This window comes from Elephantulus edwardii, unplaced genomic scaffold (assembly GCF_000299155.1).
Source record: "Elephantulus edwardii isolate Elephantulus edwardi_28Jun2011 unplaced genomic scaffold, EleEdw1.0 scaffold00530, whole genome shotgun sequence".
Taxonomy (NCBI): Eukaryota; Metazoa; Chordata; class Mammalia; order Macroscelidea; family Macroscelididae; genus Elephantulus; species Elephantulus edwardii.
In genome coordinates, this window is record NW_006400280.1 from 275,837 (window position 1) to 298,088 (window position 22,252).

A 22,252-nucleotide genomic window follows, 5' to 3' on the forward strand; every position below is an offset into this window, starting at 1 on the left:
ATCAGGATGGATGGTGAAGAGATTGAGATTGTTCACAGCTTTAGTTTGCTTGGCTTCACATTCAGCACTCTTGGCACCAGTAGCCAGGAAATTAAAAGACATATTGCGATGGGAAAGTCTGCTGTTAGGGACCTCTCCAAAGTATTGAAGAGCAATGATGTTTCTCTGGAGACCAAGGTGCATCTGATGATACAGGCCATGGTCTTTGCTATCACTTGTTATGCAAGAGATTTGGACAGTGACTAAGGAGGATTGAAGGAGAATTGATGCCTTTGAGCTGTGATGTTGGAGAAGAGTATTGAGGGTACCATGGACTGCTAGGAAAACAAGCACATTCATCCTGGCAAAGGGTTAAACCAGGAGGCTCCTTGGAGGCAAGGATTCTGAGGCTTCGTCTGACATACTTTGGACATGTTGTAAGGAGGGGACCTGTCCTTGGAGAGGGACATCATGGTTGGTAGGGTGGAGGAACAGCACAGGAGGGGAAGGCCCTCTGTGAGGTGGATTGATTCAGTGACTGGGGTAATTGGGATGAGTGTGTCAGAGACAGTGTGATTGGCACAGGACAGCGCAGAGTTTAGGGCTGTTGTACATAGGGTCGCTATGAGTCTCAAGTGACTCGATTGCATATAACAACAACAGCATCTGGAAGTATCTTAATTTCACATTCATATTTAATAGACAATATAATGAGTATAAGACCCTTGGTTGACAGTTTTTTCTTTGAAAGCTTTACATATATCATCCCATTGCCTTCCTTTATTTTTAATATATATATATATATTATTGTGAAAAACATATATGAGGATACAATAGGGTGAGGGTTGGGAATAGAAAAGTGAGAATGGGCATGGATGAAATCATAGGGCTGCTCAATTTGGTGGGTGAGGGGAGTAGGTGAAGGAAATGAGAAAGATCCAGTGGGGACCAGAAGAGACAGGGTAATGGCAATCATATTCCAATGGTGATTAATTTTTTTTTTTAACAAAGAAATTGTCTTATTCACTTGTCGGTTTCTCATTTGGGAATGGAGTGCAGACTCTGTGCCTGCTTCATGCTGAACAGGGATTTTGATGTGAAGGGGAAAGGGAATCCCACTTTAACATCTTAGTGGTGGTTCTGGGTTGAAGCTGCATGCCTTCTTGTTCAATTAGAAGATATTTTCCTGATGTTTATTGCCCTCTGGATTGCAAAGTGTTTGCCAAGGTGGGTCTGGTGGGAATGGCTGGCTGAACCCTGAAGCTCCATCCTCCTCTTCCTTTGCTGGCAGTTCTATTTCCCTCTTGTCTCTGGAATTGAGTTTAGGCCCTAGGCCTGGAGAAGAACTCAGTGTTAAAGTTACCTATAGGAAAGGGAACAAACCCACGTTCCTTTGAGAATCCCTGTCCTCTTGATGATGAGCTTCAGTTCACATTGATGACCAACAGTCAACTGCTTGACTGGTTATATATAAGTTGCATGTCCTTTTTCAATGCAGCTTGCTGGGCCTTCTGCTCCTTACATTGCATCTCTTGCCACCACCATACATTCTTTTTTGGGAATCTTCATTCTCTTGATGTTGAGCCTTGATCCATATTGAAGACCAAACAACTGTTTTATTGTTCAATTATTGATAAGCTGAGGACTTGGGGCGCCATGATGGCCAATTTCTATGCACCTTGCTGTTCCCGCATTGTTTCCTCCACCACCGCCATCTTGGTTTTCCATCCCATTGCCTTCTTAACCTGCATGATCTCTATTGAGAAATTGAAGCTTAATCTTACTGATTCATAGCATATGATTCTTCATTTTTCCTGAGCTGCTTTCAGTATTGTTTCTTTTATTAAGTTTTTTATTGTAAGTATTGTGTCATTGTTTTTAATTTTGGAAGAGTTGATTATATCTTGCTGATTTTCTTATTGAAGTCTATCCTGTTTGGGGCTTACTCAGCTTCTTAAGTGCTTGTTTTCTCCTTTTTTATCATGTTTGGAAAATTCTCAAGCAACAAATCTTCAACAGTTTCTTTTGTGCCTTTTTGCTTGCTACATTATCAAAAAGCTTAAAAAATAACAGGCAAGCAAAATCTTGTTGGAGATTTTTTAAAATTAATTTCAATGAACATTTACAGAGATTTTGGCTTTCCATTCGTTCATTGTTGCACTTTTTTCCACGCCCACCCGGCCCCCACCCCTAGTTCACTCTTCTCTTTGAAAAGTAAAATTCCTTCATTGTGTTATTTTAAAACTATTGAATCAGTATTTTGGCACAGAATGGCCAGAAATTCAAACTGGATATGAAGAGGCCATGAAACCACTGCTAATGTCAACAAAATATTGCTAAAGTAGTCTTCAGCATGGATTGCAGTTCAACATCAAGAAAACAAAGATTCTCACCATTAGGCCAATTGACCTAATAGATGGAAAAGAGATTGAGGTTGTTAATAATTTCACCTTGCTCGACTCTACCACGTTGCTCTTGGTACCAGCAGGGAGGAAATCAAAAGATGAATTGCACTGGGAAAGTCTGCTGTTGGGGACCTCTTCAGAGTCTAGAGGAGCAACAGTGTCAGTCTAGAGACTAAGGTGCGCCTGATTCAGGCCATTCAGGTTTTTGCAAATACTTGCTATGTATCAGAGAGCTGGACAATGACTAAGGATGACAGAAGAGCAATTAATGCCTTTGAGTTGTAGTATTGGGGAAGAGTATTGAAACATGGACAGTGAAGGGAGCAAACACATGTGTTTTGGAAAGGGTGAAACCAAGTTTCTCATTGGAGGCAAAGATTTTGAAGCTCCATCTCACATTACTTTTCTTGGAAGGGTAGAAGGGTGTCTCTTGAAAGAGACACCAAAAAAATGTTTACTTGTGTTTTGTTGACTATGCAAAGGTTTTTGATTGTGTGGATCTTAATAAATTGTAGATAACATTACTAAAATTAGGCAGTTCAGAATACTTAATTGTAGTCACGTGGAACCTGTCCATAGATAAAGAAGCAGTGGTTGGAACAGAATAAGGGGTATTGTATGATTTTTAGAAGGAAAAAAATATACATTAGAACTATATTCTTTCTCTATACTTAGTCTGTATAGTGAACAAATCTGAGAAATTGTATGGCATGAGAAAGAATGTGGCATCAGCATTGAATGAAAGCTTTTAATAATCTGCAGAATGCAGATGATACAGTATTACAGAAAACAAAGAAAAGAAGCATTTATTAATGAAGCGCAAAGATTATATAGGATGCCTTATTTCCATTAAGAGTTTAATGACTGCTTAGTTTCACATTTTCTTTTTTTTATTATTTATTTTAATGAACATTTACAGAGTCTTTGTATTTCCATTCATTCGTTGTTGCATTTTTCTCCCTGCCAACCACTCCACCCCCCAGTTCACTCTTCTCTTTGAAAAATAAAAGAAAAATTCTTTCATTTTTATATAATCCCTCCTCCCTCCAGACTACTCCACTATTCAGCCTTCATTCGGAACTCTTGTCATGATAATAATACCTAATCATATATTGCTTTTAAACAGTTCTCTCCCTCATCCGTTTCAGTTCAGTATACATAATTTATCCCATCTTTCTCAATCTCCCCCCACAACCCCGATGTCAGTCCCATTTTATAACAATGGCACTATGCAATATACGTCCTTTTTGACTGAGATATTTCATTCAGCATAATGTCCTTCAGGATCATCCATTTTTTATAATATTTCAGAAGTTCTTTGTTTTTTCAGTGCAGCATAATATTCCATTGTGTGACTATACCAGAGCTTCTCTATCCATTCATTTGTTGATTGGCACTTAGGTTGTTTCCAACTCTTTGCTATTGTGAACAAAGCTGCAGTAAACATGGGTGTGCATAATTCGGTTTGGGTGATAGTTATGTTTTCTTTAGGGTATATTCCCATAGTGGAATTGCTGGATCAAATGGTATTTCTCTTTGCAACTTTTGAGAAAGTGCCATACAGCCTTCCATAGTGGTTGCACCATTTTACACTCCTAACAACAATGAAAAAGGGTTCCAGTTTCTCTGCAACCTCACCAGCATTTGATGTTTGCTGCTCTGTTAAATTTTGCTATTCTTATAGGGGTGAGATGATATCTCATAGTTGTTTTGATTTGCATCTCTCTTAGAGCTTGGGATTTTGAACATTTCTTCATGTGCTTGTTGGCCATCTGAATGTCTTCTTTGGTAAAGTGTCTGTTCATATCCTGTGCCCATTTTTCAATTGGGTTATTTACCTTTATCTTATTGTGGTGCTCGAGTATTTTCTTAATTTTGAATATAAGTCCCTTGTCTGACAAGTCATTACCAAATATTTTTTCCCAGTCTGTGGATTCTCTTTTTAGTCTGTTGGAGAAGTTTTCAGATGTGCATAGGGATTTGATTCTTAGAAAGTCCCATTCATCTATTTTATCCTTCCCTGGTTGTAGATTTTTCAGGATGCTTGGAAAACTATTTATGTTGTGGATTAGGATTTCTAGAGTTTTTCCAATCTTTGTGATATTTATAGTGCTTGGTTTTAGTCCTAGGTCCATGATCCATTTTGAGTTGATTTTTGTGTATGGAGTGAGGTGTGGATCTTGCTTGAGTTTTCTACAGATGGTTTTCCTATTTTGCCAGCTCCATTTGTTAAAAAAGGTGTCGTTTCCCCATTTAACTGATTTAATCTCTTTGTCAAAAATCAATTTTCCATAGGTAGATGGGCTAATTTCTGGATTCTCAATTCTATTCCATTGATCTATGTGTCTGTCATTGTACCAGTACCATGATGTCCTGACCACCATGGCAGTGTTGTAGGATTTGAAATCTGGGAGTGAGATGCCTCCTACCTTGTTTCTGTTTTTAAGGAGTGCTTTGCTTATTCGGGGTCTCTTTCCATTCCAAAGGAAATTGGAGATTGCCTTTTCCATCTTGTTGAAGAATGAAGTTGGTATTTGCATTGGGATTGCATTGAACATGTAAACTGCCTTTAGTAGTATTGTAATTTTCACAATATTGAGTCTTCCTATCAATGAGCAAGGGATATACTTCCAAATCTCCAGGTCTCTCTTTGTTTCTTGTAGTAGTGTTTTTTTGTTTGTTTGTTTGTTTGTTTTAGTAGTAGTGTTTTGTAATTTTCTTTGAATAGATCCTTTGTGTTTCTGGTTAGATTTACTCCCAAGTATTTAAAGTTGTGATTAGCTGTTGTGAAGGGTATTGTTTTTCCTTAGCTCCAGTTTTCTTTGTCACTGTAAAGAAATCCAATTGATTTTTGTATGTTGATCTTGTATCTTGCTACTTTGCTGAATTCGTCAACCAAGTCCAGTAGTTTTCTTGCTAGGTCTTTAGGGTTTTCTAAGTATACTATGGTATCATCTACATATTTTACCTTCTGTTTGCCAATTTAGATACCTCTTATTTCCTTCTCTTGCCTCTTTGCTATCACTAAGACTTCAATACCATATTGAATAGGAGAGATGATAGTGGACATCCTTGACTACCTAGTTCCTATTTTTAAGGGAATGCCTTTAATCTCTCTCCATTGAGAACAATGTTGGCTCTCGGGTTTGCATATAAAGTTTTTACTATGTTGAATTGTCATTTTCAGAATATGTTGAAGAAATTCTCCTCTAATCCTATTTTGCTGAGTTTATTAATCAGGAAAGGGATTTGGATTTTCTCAAAGGCCTTTTCTGCATCAGTTGATAGGATCATGTGGTTCTTGTTCTTTGCTTTGTTAATGTGATGAATTACATAGATTATTTTTCTTATGTTGAACCATCCTTGTATACCTGTTAGGAATCCCACTTGGTCACAGTGAATTACTTTTTTAATTTATTATTGGATTCTATTGGCCAGGATTTTATTCAGAATTTTTGCATCTATGTTCATCAGAGATATTGGCCTATAGTTTTCTGTTTTGCTAGTGTCTTTACCTGGCTTTGGTATCAAGGATATATTTGCTTCCTAGAATGAGTCTGGGAGAATTATATCTTTTTCTATCTTCTGAAATAGTTTATGTAGAATTGGTGACAGTTCTTCTCTGAATGTTTGATAAAATTCACTGGTAAAACCATCTGGTACAGGACTTTTTTGGGGGTGGAAGTTGTTGTATTACCTTCTCAGTTTCTTTGTTTGTAATGAGTCTGTTCAGGTCATCAATTTTGGTTGGTGTCAGTTTAAGTAGATTGTGAATTTCTTATGTATTTGTCCATTTCCTCTAGGTTTTCATATTTGTTTGAATATAGTTTTTCATAATATTCCATTACTAGTCTTTTTGTTTTACTTGATTCTGTTGTGATGTTGCCCATTAGATCATTCATTCGGATTATTTGTGTCTTTTCCTTTGTTTGTTGTGCTTTCAGTTTGTCTATTTTATTGACTTTTTCAAAGAACCAACTCCTAGTTTTGTTGATGGTTTCAATTTTCTGTTTTCTATTTCATTTATTTCTGTCCTAATTTTTATAAAATTTCAGTTTTTTTTAGAGGATGTTGGGTTTTCTTGCTGTTCTTTTTCAATTTGTTGAAGCTGTTGGGTTAGAGAGTCAATGGTCATTTTTTCCCTGCCTTTTGATGTGTTTGCTTATAGCTATAAATTAGCATCTAATTACTGCTTTGGCTGTTTCCTAGTGGTTTTGGTATGTTGCTCTCAGTCTACTGACAACTTAACAGCGACAACCTGATGGGAGTAAGCACGATTAACACACCACTCCAGGAGAGGATCAGAGAGTCAATCCAGCTCAACTTTATTAGGATCAGCACTGCACTTGTATACACAGGAAGACAGAATAGGGTGGGCTTACGGATGTGGGGCATGTAGATTGGTCAGGAGAACCTCAGCCTCTTGCAGATAACTCCCGTCTCAACAGATGCAGCAGCCATCTTTCCAGGTGGTGAGCTTTCTCGAGCCAGTACAACCAAACACAGGAGAGCTTTCTCTACCCCATATTAAAGGCTGTTGGAAGGCTTGCACCTGTCTGGAGCTCAGGCGACCCGTCCTGACCAGAGGCCTTCTCTTCCTCCACAATATTCCGCAACATTGGTAAATTGTGTTTTCACTGTTGTTTGTTTCAAGAAACTTTTTAATTTTATTTTTTGTTTTTTCTAGTACTCATTCATATTCAAGCAAGGTGGTGTTCAGCTTCCAAATGTATGGTTTATTTCTCCTTTATCCTTTTGTTACTAATTTCTAATTCTTTAGCATGGTGGTCTGAGAAAATGCTTTGTATTATTTCTCTGTTTTTGAATTCATTGATTCTTGCCTTGTGGCCCAATATGTGATCTATTCTGGAGAACATTTCATGCACATTCAAGAAAAAGGTATACTGTGCTTTTTGGGGGTGCATTAGCCTTTAAATATTCATGAGATAAAGTTGGTTTATTGTGTGGTTTAATTCTTCAGCATCATTGTTGAGTTTCTTTCTGGTAGTTCTATCTTTTCTTGAGAATGGCATATTGAAGTCTCCAAATACAATAGTAGTGTTGTCTATTTCCTTTTTTAGTTTTGTTAATGTTTGTTTTATATATTTTGCAGATCTATCATTTGGTGCATAGATATTTATTATTTTTTATGTCCTCATGTTCTATTGACCCTTTAAGCATTATGTAGTGACCTTGCTTGTCCTTAGTGATGGTTTTTGCATTGAGATTTATTGTATCAGAGATTAATATCGCTATTCCTGCTCTTTTCTGGTTGCCGTTTGCTTGGTATATTTTTTCCATCCTTTCATTTTTAATCTTTTTTTATCTTCATTTTTCAGGTGTGTCTTTTGGAGATAGCATATTGATGGATTTTGTTTTTTATCCAATCTGCTACTCTTCTTCTCTTCAGTGGTGCATTTAAACCATTCACATTCAGTATGATTATTGAGAGGCACAGTTTTATTGCTATGATTGTGTTGAGTTCTTTTTGGTGTTGTTGCTAGTTACTTTGGGCCGTCCTGATTTCTGTGGCACCTCTGTAAGAAGGATGTCTCTCAGTGTTTCCTGCAGTGCTGGTTTTGTTTTTAAAAACTTCTATAGGTTCTGTTTTTCTGGGAATATCTTGATATCTCCTTCATATTTGATGGACAGTTCCACAGGGTACAATATTCTTCCGTGACAGATGTGTTTTTTGAGTGTTCGATATGTCATTCCACTGTCTTCTTGTTTGCATGGCTTCTGCTGAGAAATTTGCATATAATCTTATCTGCTCTCCCTTACAAGTTACTCTTTGTTTCTCCCTTGTTGCTTTCAGAATTCTCTCCTTATATTTGATTCTGGTGAATTTGACTATCATATGCCTTGGCATTTTTCTTTTGGGGTCTGTTCTATATGGTGTTCGCTGAGCTTCTTGAATATATATTCTCTCATTCTCCATTATGCCTGAGAAGTTTTCTTCCTTTAATTCTTCCACAACTTTTTCAGTGCTTTTACTCGCTTCTTCTTGTTCTGGGATTCCCATGATGCACGTGTTATTTCTCTTGATGATGTCCCACATTATTCTTAGGTTTTCTTCTTTTTCCTTCCTTTTTGATTCTGCTTTTTGCTCTAGCAGATCAGTGGTGACAATTCTGCCTTCTATTTTACTGATTCTGTGTTTAATCTCTTCCACTCTGTTCCTATGTCCCTCCATGATGTTGACAGCATCAGAAACAATGGACTTCATATTTTGGATTGCAATTTCTTGTTTTTCCAAAGCCTCTAATGCCTGGTTTGTTTTATCTGTGTTGTTTTCGATTGTTTTTTAAGCTCCTCTTGGTTTTTGCTTGCAGTGTCCTGTAATTCTTCAAGTTTTTCAAGTCTTTCACCTATTGAAAATACTCATTGTTCTTTTAAATTCTGTGTCAGAAAGTTCCATCAGACTTTCTGGCTTTGAGAAATCCATTGGTATTGTGTCACTTTTGGGGAGTAACATCTTGCTTTACCCTTGTGTAGCTTGTAAGGTAGCCTTTTTCTTTTGGGATGATGCTGTGGTAGGGTTTTTCATGCCTGAGGTGATGATAGGTCCTTGATCTGAAATCACTGCTACAGATGAGGGCATAGCAGTTATGTTTCCTGTGTTCCTCTCTGAATTTCTGTACCAAAGCAAGTGTCCATTCCAAGATGCTTCAGATTAAAGGCAGTTAGTTGACTGTATGTGAGGAGATGTGACGCTGAGGAGGAGGGAGGGAACAGGCCAGGTAGGCACAGGCCCAGGTTTATGCCGGGTGGTGAGGGGGAGGGGAGAACAGGCAGAGCAGGTACAAGCACAGGCGTATGCCCAGTGGGCATATGCTCAGATGCCACAAGCGGGGACCTCACTCAGGTTGCAGCCACAGTTGTATGGCTCGCGCCTAGTGGGGCTAGTTGTCCAGGTGGGCACGTGGGCAGACCTCACTAAGTTTTCAACTGTCCCACTCCCGCCCGGTGGAGGGATTTTCTTGCCTGGGTGTGGATGCGCAGGGACCTCACTCAGGTTACAGATGACCTGCTGGTGTCCAGTGAGGCTAGCTTCTGGATGGGCACTCATAAGGACTTCTCAGTTTGCAACTGTCCCCCTCATGCCTGGCGGGGCTACCTGCCTGGGTAGGGATGTGCGGGTACCTGTGCAAGGAACTCACTCAGATTGTAGATGTCCTGCTCGTGCTCGGTGGGGTACCTGCCCCTGTGGAGACTCACAGGGACCTCACTCAGGTTGCAGCTGTACAGTTTGTGCCTGGCGGGGCTGGTTTCTGGGTAGTGATGCATGAGCACCTCAGTGAGGTTGCAGATGTCCGGCAGGGCAGGTGGTGTAGGCAGCCGGGCAGGCAGTGCGAACGTTCCAGTCATTATGGCAGCACAGGTGTTCTGGTCATTCTGGTGGCACAGGCCTTCCCTATCTTAACATTGCTTTATTGCAAAATAAGCAGATAGCCCACCTAAAAAAGTAAAATAATAAACTGAGTCATGAGAATTTATAACATTAAACCACAACTGTACTGGTACACATTTCTATTTGGCCAGCTAGAAGTATAATAAGTTATAATAACAAGATTTATTAAAGAATAAGATCTTTGTGTAAGGAAAGAGGAGGTGCATCAAGAAAAATTATTATGAGGATTATAAGTAAGAAGATGTCTGCTTACATTTTAATGAAGGAGAGTACATCATCACATCTGATAAAATATACTGACCACTACCATCATTTTGGCAGAATCCAGGTTCTGGGACAGTTGACCCACAGTCCATCACTCTCCCTCTGAGTGCACCCGCTCCTCTGTGAGTGCCTAGGTAATTGCCACTGAGAACACCAGGCCCTTCCCCAGCACTAACTCAGAAGCAGAAGAAAGATCTCTCTGACATCACTCATTACATCGTTGCTCCGGGCAAGATCATCCTGGCTGCATGTGAGTCCACCTGAAGCATTGCCAAGTGCCTGACGTTCATTAGAACTGAGAACACTGAGAACTGGCACTTCTGCCACCAGCTCCTGCTGACCACTGATGACTGGGTGACCCCCTGCATCGATGGTGTCATCTTCTTCCACAAGACCCTCTACCTGAAGGCAGATGATGGCATCCCTTTGCCTAAGTCATCACATCTAAGGGTACTGGTATGGGCATCAAGGTAGACAGAAGCTTGCTAACTCTGGCAGGAACTAATAATGAGACCATTACCTAAGGGTTGTCTGAGTGCTACACCCAGTACAAAAAGGATGGAGCTGACTTTGCCAAGTGGTGCTGTATGCTAAAGATTGGTGAATACACCTCCTCAGCCCTTGCCATCATGGAAGATGCCAAAGTGCTGGCCTGTTATGCCAGCAGAACGGGATTGTGCCCATTGTGGAGCCTAAGATCCTCCCTGACAGGGACCATGACCTGAAGCGCTGTCAGTACGTAACTAAGAAGGTGCTGGCTGCCATCTACAAGGCTCTGAGTGACTGACCACCACATCTATCTGCAAGGCACATTGCTGAAGCCCAATATGGTAACCCCTGGCCACACCTGCACACAGATGTTTTCTCATGAGGAGATTGCCATGGCAAGTGTTAAAGCATTGCTCTGCACAGTGTCCCCAGCTGTTACTGGGATCTCCTTCCTGTCTAGAGGCCAGAGTGAGGAGGAGGCACCTATCAACGTGCATGCCATAAACAAGTGTCCCCTGCTGAAGCCACGGGCTCTGACCTTTCCTTATTGGCTGGGCCCTGCAGTCCTCTGTGCTGGAGGCCTAGGGTGAGAAGGAGAAGAACCTGAAGGCTGCCCAGGATATCAAGCAAGCCTTGGCCAACAGCCTGACTTACCAAGGAAAGTACACCCCAAGCAGTCAGACGGGACCGCAGCCCACAAGTCCCTCTTTGTCTCTCACCATGCCTACTAAGTGGAGGTGTTCTAAGGCTGCCACCTCAGCATTCAAGACCCCAGTGCCCTCCTAGACTTAACACATGAGGAAAGGGCCTCATATAGGGCTCCAGGCTGCTCTTTCCTATCACTCTTGCTGCCCTTGTGGTATTGATGTGTGGTGGTGTCTCTACACCTAACTCCATCACCTTTTCCAACCCACTGCCAATAAACAACTATTTAAGGAAGGGGGACAAATGTGTTCATTGTTACTGCAACATAAGGTTCAGACTTTCTGTTACTGTCCCACTAAATTTCTTTAGGTGGAGCTCAAGCAACATTTATTGTAACAACTGAGTACTTTGCTATTTAATGTGAAACATGCATAAACAATCAGGGGAAAAAACCTTGTATGGCAAAAATGAGTTATTAAACTCTTTAAAGTCTACTGAATTACCTACTGTGATTTCTAAGACAAATGAGGAACCATTACCTTGGGAATTAGCAATGGAAAAATCATAACATTTGTAAATTAGAAATGTCTTGATACTAATTTCTGTCAAAATAATGATTTTAGTTGGAAGAAATTCCAAACATTTATATCACTCAAGCTTAATAATAATAAAAAATAACAAAAAGGACAGTGAAAACAGTTATTATATAGCACAACAACTTGGCTTGATTTTCTTTGGATAAAATCTTCAGTTGCTCCATAGTTTTACCTTCAAAATCAGTTGTAGAATTAAACTGAATTCATTTCTGCAGTAATTTATTTATTTATATTTACTTGATCGCCTATTAGAATGGGAAGAAATTTTATAGCAGTTATTTTTTCTCAATGAGTTGTTTTCTTCATAGGCACTGTACCTACTATTGTTGTTGTTATTAAGTGCTGTCGAGTTGTAGGTGACTCATAGCAACCCTATGAGCAAAAGTCCTGGACACTTGCGTGTGTGACTTTCATTCTTTCTCCAGGTTCATAGGGATTCCGGATTTATGGAAGTGGATGCCACTCCTGCTTCCACGCTTGTTTTAATCAGGGAGCTCCACCCAACACCGTCCACCATGGGTAACCATTATCACATTTGACACATCAGTGTCATAGGGTTCAGCTTCACAGCAACCACAAGTTACCTCTGTACGGCAAGTGGACACACTAGGGCTATACGACCAAGAAGACTGTTTGAACAAAAACAATGAAAAACAGGCCTGAGGGCCACGAATTAGTCATCCACCTTTGGCTTTGTAGCATCACTTTAGGTCCACTATGCCAACTGATAGGTCACTCTATGCTGTTAAGTGCCATTGAGTCGTAGGTGACTCATAGTGACCCTATGAGTGAAAGTCCTCGACACTTGTGTGACTTTCATCCTTTTTCTAGGTTCATAGGGTTTCCGGAGGCAAGCTATTGGTAGCATCACTTTCTGTCCACTAGGCCAACTGGTCTCTCTCTATGCTGCTAAGTGCTGTCGAGTTGTAGGCAACTAATAGCAACCCTATGAACGAAAGTCCTTGACACTTGCCTTAGCATAACTATAATTTTTATAATTTCCAGGAGGTACTTTTTCACTTCATGGGGCAGCTGAAAATTTTATCCAGTGTACACCAAACCAGTTTGTGGTGCTATATGATACTGTTTTCACTGTGTCTCTTTTTGTCATTGATCTCTCTAAATTACTGAGGAGCAATGATATTAGTTTGAGGACTAACATGCTCTTGATTCAGCCTTAGTCTTTTCACTTAATTACTGTGCATCTGAGAAATAGAAAATGAGTAAGGATGATGAAAGAAAAATTGCATTTGTGTTGTGGAATTGTAAGAGAGTACATCCTTGGAATTGAGCATGGTGAAGCTTCATCTTGCATACTTTGGGCATGTTGCTAGGAGAGGCAATTCCTCGGAAGTGGATGTCATGCTCAGAGGGATGACAGAGGAAAACCTTCAACCAGGTGAATTGACATGGTGACTGCAGCAATGGGCTCAAGGGTGTTAGTGATTGTGAGGTTGGCACAAGTTTTGACCGGCTTTAGCTCTGTTGTTTATAGGATCACTCTGCATTATACGTGATAGCAACTAATAGTAACAACTCCTTTACCTGTGGGAGAAAGATGGGCAGTCTCTTCCTGTGTAATATACTGCCACTGAAAACCCATTGGAGGTTAGCAATAAGTCTGTTTGACTTGATAGCATTAAGAGAGACTCTGCCCAGGCCTTTGTGCCTCTTCCTGCCAGAAGAAGGAGGGAAAGAGGTAGGAAAGAAGAGGTCTGGGAATCAGCCAGCCTGTATCCTCAGGGTCCCATTATACTAACTCTTAAAGCGCCAGGACATCAGTATTGTATTTTCAGTTGTTTCATATATATCGTAAAGTTGAACAATGAGTAAAATCGAAGAATACCTTTGAATTGTGGTGTTGGAGAAAAATATTGAATATGCTATGGACTGACAAAGGAAGAAACTAATCTGTCTTGGAGGAAAGGAAGAATGCTCCTTAGAAGCAGTAATGGTGAGATTTTGGCATATTATCAGGTGTAGCCAGTCCTTAGAAGATGACATCATCCTTGGGAAAATAGATGGTCAGCCCAAGAGAGGAGAACCCTCCAATGACTGACACAGTGACTGAAACAACAGCAGATACTGTGAAAATGGTGTAGGATTAGGCAAAATTCCTTTATAATTTTCTTTGGCTTTGATGTAAACTTGCATGTCAATAATTAATGATCTACATTGAGTCCCAGACCTTATTTTGACTAATGATACTGAGCTCTTTCACCATCCCCTTCCACAGATGTAATATTGTTGTTGTTATGTGCCATCGAGTTGCCTGCAACTCATAGCGACCCTATGTACAGCAGCCCTAAAATCTGTCCTATCCTGTGCCAATCTCACCATCTCTGACACACCTACCCCCAGTACCCCAGTCACTGAATCAATCCATCTCATCGACAGTCTTCCTCTCCTGCACAGTCCCTCCACCCTCCCAAGCATGACATCCCTCTCCAAGGACTGGTCTTTCTCCTATCATTGACAACATTTTACTTTAAGATAGTTATTGAAATGGTCTTTCAAATAATCATTGAATGATGAATATGATACTATTCCTCTTTAATTTTTCATTCCTGCAATAGTAGATTATACTGTTTTGAATTTATCACTCATTAGTTGATGAATATTTGCCTTGTATTTTCATCACTGTTTTCGTAGTTTTCAGAAAAAGTCCACACAGAATTTAAGGAACTCATAATTCTGGAGACATGGATTTTTTCATGATCTTGTTTCTGGTTGAATGCTTTTAGGTCTATGATTAAGTATACTGTTTTGTAAGCTCTGTAAGTTTAGGGAATTTTTCTATTGTGTTGAATGATCTACCTTAAGTACACAGACAAGTTCCTGGCTTATAGAAGGCAACCAATATTTTTTTGTGTAAATGAATAAGATAATCACATTCATCATCTATGTGGGGATATGTGCTATAATTTTAAAGGACAGTTGGACAATTTCTGCATACTTCTTTGCAAGTGTTGAATAAAGATCTTTGTGTTTGCAGATGGAGTGGTTCAATAATTATAAAAAGTCTCTTGCTACTTATATGAGATCGTTGGGAGGAGATGAAGGTTTGGACATCACACAGGATATGAAACCTCCCAAAAGCCTGTATATTGAAGTAAGTTTTAGATATTAAAAATGGAATGGGTTTTTATTCAGTGTGTGGATTATGCTAATTTTATTTAAGAAAGAAGTATATGAATATACTCAAACTTACTGTCATTGAGTGGGAACTGACTGATAGCTGACCCTCTGGCAAGTTTCTAAGGCAGTAAATTACTTGGGAGGACAATGTCCATCTTTCTCAGAGCAGCTGATGACTTCCAGAGAGGTGGTTGTTTAGCAATGCAACTAATGACTAATGATACACTTCACCACCAGAGCTCCATTATGAGTATATATATATATATATATATATATGAGCTTATTGTGTCTCAAAGTTAAGGAAATAAAAATTCTTACCACTGGACCAATAAGCAGTAATCGTGATGGATGGAGAATAGATTGAAGCTGTCAATGATTTCATCTTATTTGGATCTACAGTCAATGCCCTTGGTACCAATAGGAAATTAGGAGATTTATTGCACTGACAAAGTCTGAAGTCAAGGACCTCCAAATTATTGAGGAATAATGATGTCAGTTTAAGAACTAAGCCACATGTGATTCAGGCATGATCTACTCAATTACCTGCTGTGCATCAGAGAGCTGGACAGTGAATAAGGATGAAGAAGAATTGATGCCTTTGAGCTGTGGTGTTGAGGTACTGAATATTCATTCCATGGACTGCCAAAAGAACAAACATATGTTTTTGAGAAAGTGCAACCAGAGTGTTCCTTGAAAGCAAAGATGATAAAGCTTCATCTCACATATATTGGGCATGTTGCTAGGAGAGGCTATTCCTTGGAGAGGGATAGCATGGTTGGAAAAGTGGAGGGCCAGTGAAAAAGAGGAAGACCTTCAACCAGGTAGATTGACATGGTGACTGCCACAATGGGCTCTAATGCGTCAGAAAGTGTGAGGATGGCACAGGATAGGACAGGATTCAGATCTGCTGTCCATAAGGTTGCTATGGATTGTACACAATATCACCTAACAACAATTTTAAATGAAGGAAGCTCTGATAGCTTTGTCTATAGAGACTTGCACTAACTCAAAGGATGATTATGCCCAGTGGTTTGATTCTACCAGCAGCTCTGCTGTAGAAACATGGACAGTCCTCTCCTGTTGAAATTTATAATCCCAGAAACCTGATGGAGGCTGTGAGTTTGGACCTACTCAACAGGAATGAGTTTGATATTAAAAAAAGACACTGTTCATTAAAATAGACAAAAGATGGGAGCACTTTAAATATATATCAGCAGATGAAAGGATAAGCAAATATACACACAGAGAGAGAATAATATTCATCCTTAAAGAGAGATTGACAGCCTCTGAAAACCCACTAGAGGGTCAGCTATGGTTAGGTTCTAACTTGATGGTACTCAGCAACAACAACAACAACAATAAAGAGAGATGAAGGCCTGCTCCAGTATTTTTGACTCTTGAAAACATGCTGAGTAAAAGAAATCATTCATTATTGTTGTTTTGTGCCATCGAGTTGAGTACTGCGTCATCCTTATCTGTGACATACTTGAACATGTTATTGCAATTACTGTGTCAGTCCATCTCACTAAGGGTCATTCTCTTTCTAGCCGACCCTCTACCTTTCCAAAAATGATGTCCCTTTTTAAGGAATAGCTCCTTTTAACAAACATGCCCACAGTATGTGAGACAAAGCTTTGCCATGTTTGCCTTTAGGAAGCACCCAGGCTGCTACACCTTCTCCAAGACATATCTATTTGTTCTTTTGTCGATCCATGGGATGTTCAGTGCTTTTCTCCAACACCACAACTCAGAGACATGAAATCATCTTTTATCATCCTTATTCCTTGTCCACCTCTCAGATGCATAGCAAGTGATTGAAAAAACCATGGCCTTAAAAGGAAATTGACTGTGGCGAGCTCTGGTGGCCTAGTGGCAAGATGCTGCACTGCAATCTCAGAGGTACATGGTTTGAATCCATCAGATGCTCTGCTGAAGAAGGAGGAACAATCTCCACCTGTATCAGTCAGATCTGATTTGATGGTACACACAAAAAAAGTAATGAAATAAAATAAAAATTTAAAAAAAAATAATTTTTTTAAAAAAGGAAATTGACTAAGTTTTTAGTGGTTGTTAGGGGCTGGAGCTCTGGTACCTTAGTCATGAGGAGTTTTACTGCTTAACCCCAAGGCCACTTCTCTTATGGCTTGAATTCACCAGCCGCTCTGAGGGAGAAAGATGGACAATCTCCTTCAGTGTAATTTATAGCCTTAAAAACTCAATGAAGAATTAGCTATGACTTGGTTACAATGCAGCAATAATAAGTTGAGGGTTTTTATTAGGGGGGGATAAAGAGTTCAAGGAGACGTTTTTCTTTTTAAGGCACTTAGTTTCTGAACATAGGAGTCTTGATTGTATAGTGAGTTAAATGTTTGACTGCTATCTGAAAGGTCAGCAATACAAACTCACTAGTAACTCCAGGGGAGAAATGTGAGACAGTCTGCTGTTTTTAAGATTTACAACTTCAACAACTCTGTAGGGCAGATCTGCTTTGCCCAGTAGGGTCATAAAAGTCAACAGCAACTCCATGGCAGAGATTTTAGTTTAGTTTCTGAACATGGTGGTGGAGTAGTTTGGTAGTGGAAACCTGTAAACACTTGGGGGTTTTCCCCTTTAAAATTTTTTTGCAGTGATATAAACTTCAGAAATAGAACAATGAAAAGAGCTCTGATGGTATTATTTGTAAGGAGTTTCACTGCTGACCCAAAGGTGGTACACCTCTGGTGGTTTGAATCCAGCAGCAGCTACATGGGAGGATAGACAGTTTTCTCCCTTGGGATTTACAGCTTCTGAAAACTGGTGGGAGGGTCAGCTCTGAATTGCTTCTTATTCAACAACCAGTCAGTTTTAAAATTTCAGTGTAATAAAATGTCTATAAAATGAAACATTGCTTATTTAACTATTTGAAAATGTATAATTTAGTGACATTGATTATTGTGAACTCTGATGACATAGTCTATAGAAAATTAAAGGGTGCTGCTAACCCAAAGGTGATGCTTCTCTGGTGAGTTAAATCTACCAGCAGCTCTCTGGGAGAAAGCTGCCTGTAGGGGTAAATGACCTAGTTTAACCATATTTAAGGTGACCTTTGTTCTTGGCTCAGAGGAGTAACTGTTGGAGTGTCTTGGTCAGGGACTTCCAGGTCACACCTGAGAATTTGTGTTGCCAAATGGGGGCTGACTAGATCACACCAAGACTTACCTGAGAAACTAATAGCCTCATCTAGCCTTATAAAGAATGATTTTACCTATTGTGTAGACTTGGCCAATAAAAAAAGATCCTAAATATAGGGCTCAGATAGCTTCTTAATTGACAAGAACATTTGCTTTCAAGAGGGTAACACATCTCCGAAACCTTGCCCTCTGTACCTCTTGATCCTTTCTGGCCATAATAAATAAATCTTCTGCCATAAGTGTGGAGTAATATCTAGAGATTCTGTGACTCAGTCCAGCAAATCATCATACCCAAAGGGTTAGTGAGAGCCAGCAGGTCAGACAGTAAGGGTGTTTTAGTGGACTCCCCATTTTGCAATTGGCTTTCTAAAAGGTTCGATGGAAATGGATTAGAATGATTAGAATGGATTCCTCAAACTTACAGCCATTGCCTCTTCACTTGGTTGTGTGAAAGATTCTATCCTTTTAACTTATGAGCGCTGGTATATCTCAGGAATAGCTGATTATGGGGCTGGAGAAATGGTAATGTAAGGACATGGTAATTTTGTGAATAGAGTTTCTGCTAATCCTTACCATATAATATCTGAACTTAGATTTTTTTTGTTTCAATAATATTTCATTATATGGATATACTGCATTTTCTTTATTCATTTATGTGCAAAAATATTTGTGTTAACTTTTAATAAACTTTTTAAAAAAAAGCTTATTATAACTTTTGGCTGGTTGTAATGAACTTTGTTGTACAAGTTAACCTATTTTAGTGCGTGCTTTCAGTTCTTTTGAGTGTATGGGTAGTTCAATTGGTGGGCCATATGTTGTGGTGCTAAAGAAGAGTATTGAATATATCATGGAAATCTGAGAGAACAAACAAGTCTTGGAGATGGTAAAACCAGGTTGTTTCTTGGAGTCAAGGATTGTGACGCTCTGTCTCACGTACTTTGGACATGGTACCAGGGGGGACTGTCCTTGAAGAAAGACATCATGCTTGGAAGGGTGGAGGGTCAGTGCAGGAGAGGAAGACCTCATTGACACAGTGACTAAGGGGTTAGGTGTGTCAGAGATGGTGAGATTGGCTTAACATAGGGCACTAGTCCGAGCTATTGTTCATAGGGTAGGTATAATAACAACAGTATCTGATGAATCCGTATCTTCTAGTTAGTCGGCCAACTTAAGAGATTGGCCTATTTCCTGGAAGGGATCTATGTCTGTTCCCATTCCCAAGTAAGGTGATCCAGCAGAATGTGGAATTTTTTGAACATTATCATCAATATCACATACAAGCAGATCATTAAAAAATGGTAGAACAGTATGTAGACAGAGAACTACCAGAAGTTCAGGCATGATTTAGAAGGCATGGCACCAGAAATATTGCTGATGTCAGATGGATGCTGGCTGAATGCAAAGAATACCAGAAGATTGACTATTTGTGTTTATTGACTGTGCAATTGACTGTTTTGACCCATTGAGCAGAATGGGAATCCCAGGACACTTAATTGTACTCATGTGAAATCATACCTAGAACAAGAGGCTGTTGTGGGAACAGGGCAAGGGAACACTACATGGTTTAAAATTAAGAAAGATGTGTGTTAAGGTTGTGTTCTCTCTTTATATCTATTCCATCTGTATGGTGAGCACATTATTCAAGAAGCTGAACTCTATGAAGAAGAATGTGACATCATGATTGGAGGAGGAATCATCAATAATCCACATTATGCAAAATGAACAACTTTGCTTGCTAAAAGAGAAGAAGACTTGAATATTTGCTACTGAAGATCAAAGATTATAGCCTCCAATATGTATTGCATCTCAACATCAAGAAAACAAAAATTCTTACTTCTGAACCTATAGACAGCATCATGATAGATGGAGAAATTATTGAAATGATCAACAACTTTGTCTTACTTGGATCCACAGTTAACATTCTCAGTGCCAGCAATCAGGGGATCAGGAGACATATAACACTGGGAATGTCTGCAACCAGGGTCTACAAATTATTGAGCAGCAATAATTTTAGGACTAAGGTGTGCCTAATTCAAGCTATTGTCTTTTCAAATACTCACTGTGCAAGCTTGACAATGAATAAGGATTGCAGAAAATGAGTTGATGCCTTTGAGCTATAATACCACAGTATTGGAGAAAACTACTGAATATCCCATGGACTGCCAAAAGAACAAACAAATATATTTTTGAGACAGTGTAGCCAGAGCGCTCCTGGGAAGCAAGTATGGCAATGCTTTATCCCACATACTTTGGTTATGTTGCTTTGAGAGGCTTCCTTGGAGTAGGACATCATTCTTGGACAGATGGAAGGTCAGTGAAAGATCACAGTGAATATTGCAGTGGGCTTGAGTGTGTCGGAAATTGTGAGGCTCGTACAGATTATTAGGACAGAGTTGAGATCTCTTCATAGGATTGCTCTGGGTCATACTTGACTGCACCTAAGTACCTGTTGGTACCTTAGTGGTAAAGAGTTGCACTGCCAACCTAAAGGAACGTGGTTCAAATTCACCAGCAGTAGGAGAAAAGTGGACATTCAGTGCAATTTACTGTCTCTCAAAACCTGCTGGAGAGTCAGCTATGATTGCTAACTTGGTGGTACAGAATAACAACAGTAATGGCTAATGATCTTGAGTATTTTGTCCTTTGAATGTAGGCAGTCTGAATATCTTCTTTGGTCAAATGCCTTTTGTGTCCTTTACCTATTTTGTAACTGGGTTATTTGGTTTTTTCTTGTTAAGGTGTTAGAGTTCTCTATATATTTTAGAAATTCCTTTACTCTTAACAAGAAAATCCCATGTTTGTCATGGCCAAATATTTTTTAGCAATTTGTAGATTCTTTTTACTCTTTCATAGAACTCTTTGGATGAGCATAAGGGTTTAATTTTTTCCTCTTTTTTCCCTTTTTTTTTCTAAATTAATTTCAATGAACATCTACAGAGATTTTGGACTTCCATTCATTCATTGTTGCACTTTTCTCCCTGCCCACCCCACCCCCACCCCCAGTTCGCTCCTCTCCTTGAAAAGCAAAAGAAAAACTCCTTCATTGGTACACAATCCCCCCGCACCCCCCACCCCCACCCCGAGTATACTCCACTCTGCAACCCTCATTCTGGACTCTTATGATAATCATAATGCCCTAAAATATATTACTTTTAAAATATTTTCTTCCTCATCGGCTTCAGGGTTTAATTTTTAAGATGTAACAATCATAGATTATCCTTTGTTGATTGTGTGTAAATTATATTTGATATTATATTTAAACTGCATCTTAGAATTCCCAAGTTTGTCTTATTTTATTCTTTGATTACCGGTAATCAAGTTTTAGATTTGATTCCAAAGTCCTTAATCCATATGGTGTTGATTGTGGACCTTGTTTCAGGTTTCTCTAAATGAGGAACCTGATGGGTTAATGTTAAGAGTTGGGCTGCCAACACAAAGGCACACAGTTTAAATTCACCAGATATTCCATGGGACAAAGAGGAACAGTCTTCTCTGTGTGATTAACTGCCTCTGAAAACCTGCCAGGGGGTCAGCTATGAGTTGGTTCCATCAGCAACAACAATAGTTTGTTAAAGAGACTATCTTCAATACTTAATGAATTTTGTCTCTTTGTCAAAGAGTGGTTGTCCATTGTTATTGCTAGGTGCTATTGAGTCAACTGCGATTTATAGCAATGCTATGAACAACATGTTAAATAGAAAAAAAGAGTTGAGGGTAAGAGAGAAAGAAAGATATTGCCCCCCCCCCCCAAAATGATCAGGCCTTTATTGTATGGTCTGAGAGGGACGCCAAGTGATCACAAACAGAGAAGGTAAAAATGGTACGTGGGCAATTAAGAACAGTTTCCTTTTATAGGGGTTTTTAGGGAGGACTAGGGAAGATGATATTTTTCTTGGAATTTGGGGCTACTATAACCAGTACAGCTGACTTCCAATCATCTAGTTTCAGAATACCCTGAAAAAGAGTAATAAACCTAATATTTTCACTAAAAATCAGCACTATTATTTCATCTCAACTAGTCACCATTGCATTCTGACTTCCCCAGCTGAATATTTATTCAGAAAAATCAACACCCTATGAATGTGGCTTTGACCCTATAGGATCAGCACGCCTACCTTTTTCCATAAAATTTTTCCTAGTAGCAATTACATTCCT

The 22,252-nt window shown here is 39.3% G+C and overlaps 1 protein-coding gene and 1 pseudogene across 1 annotated transcript in view; both read left to right on the forward strand.

Annotated features, from left to right (window-relative positions):
• Nucleotides 1–22,252, forward strand: part of LOC102869990 (DNA replication complex GINS protein PSF1-like) — a 76,473-nt gene that overhangs the window by 36,591 nt on the left and 17,630 nt on the right. Inside the window, exon 5 of the mRNA XM_006903188.1 lies at nucleotides 14,785–14,901. Coding sequence (XP_006903250.1) covers nucleotides 14,785–14,901 — 117 coding nt within the window. The remainder of the gene's footprint in view (nucleotides 1–14,784; nucleotides 14,902–22,252) is intronic.
• LOC102871213 lies at nucleotides 10,016–11,279 on the forward strand (annotated as a pseudogene).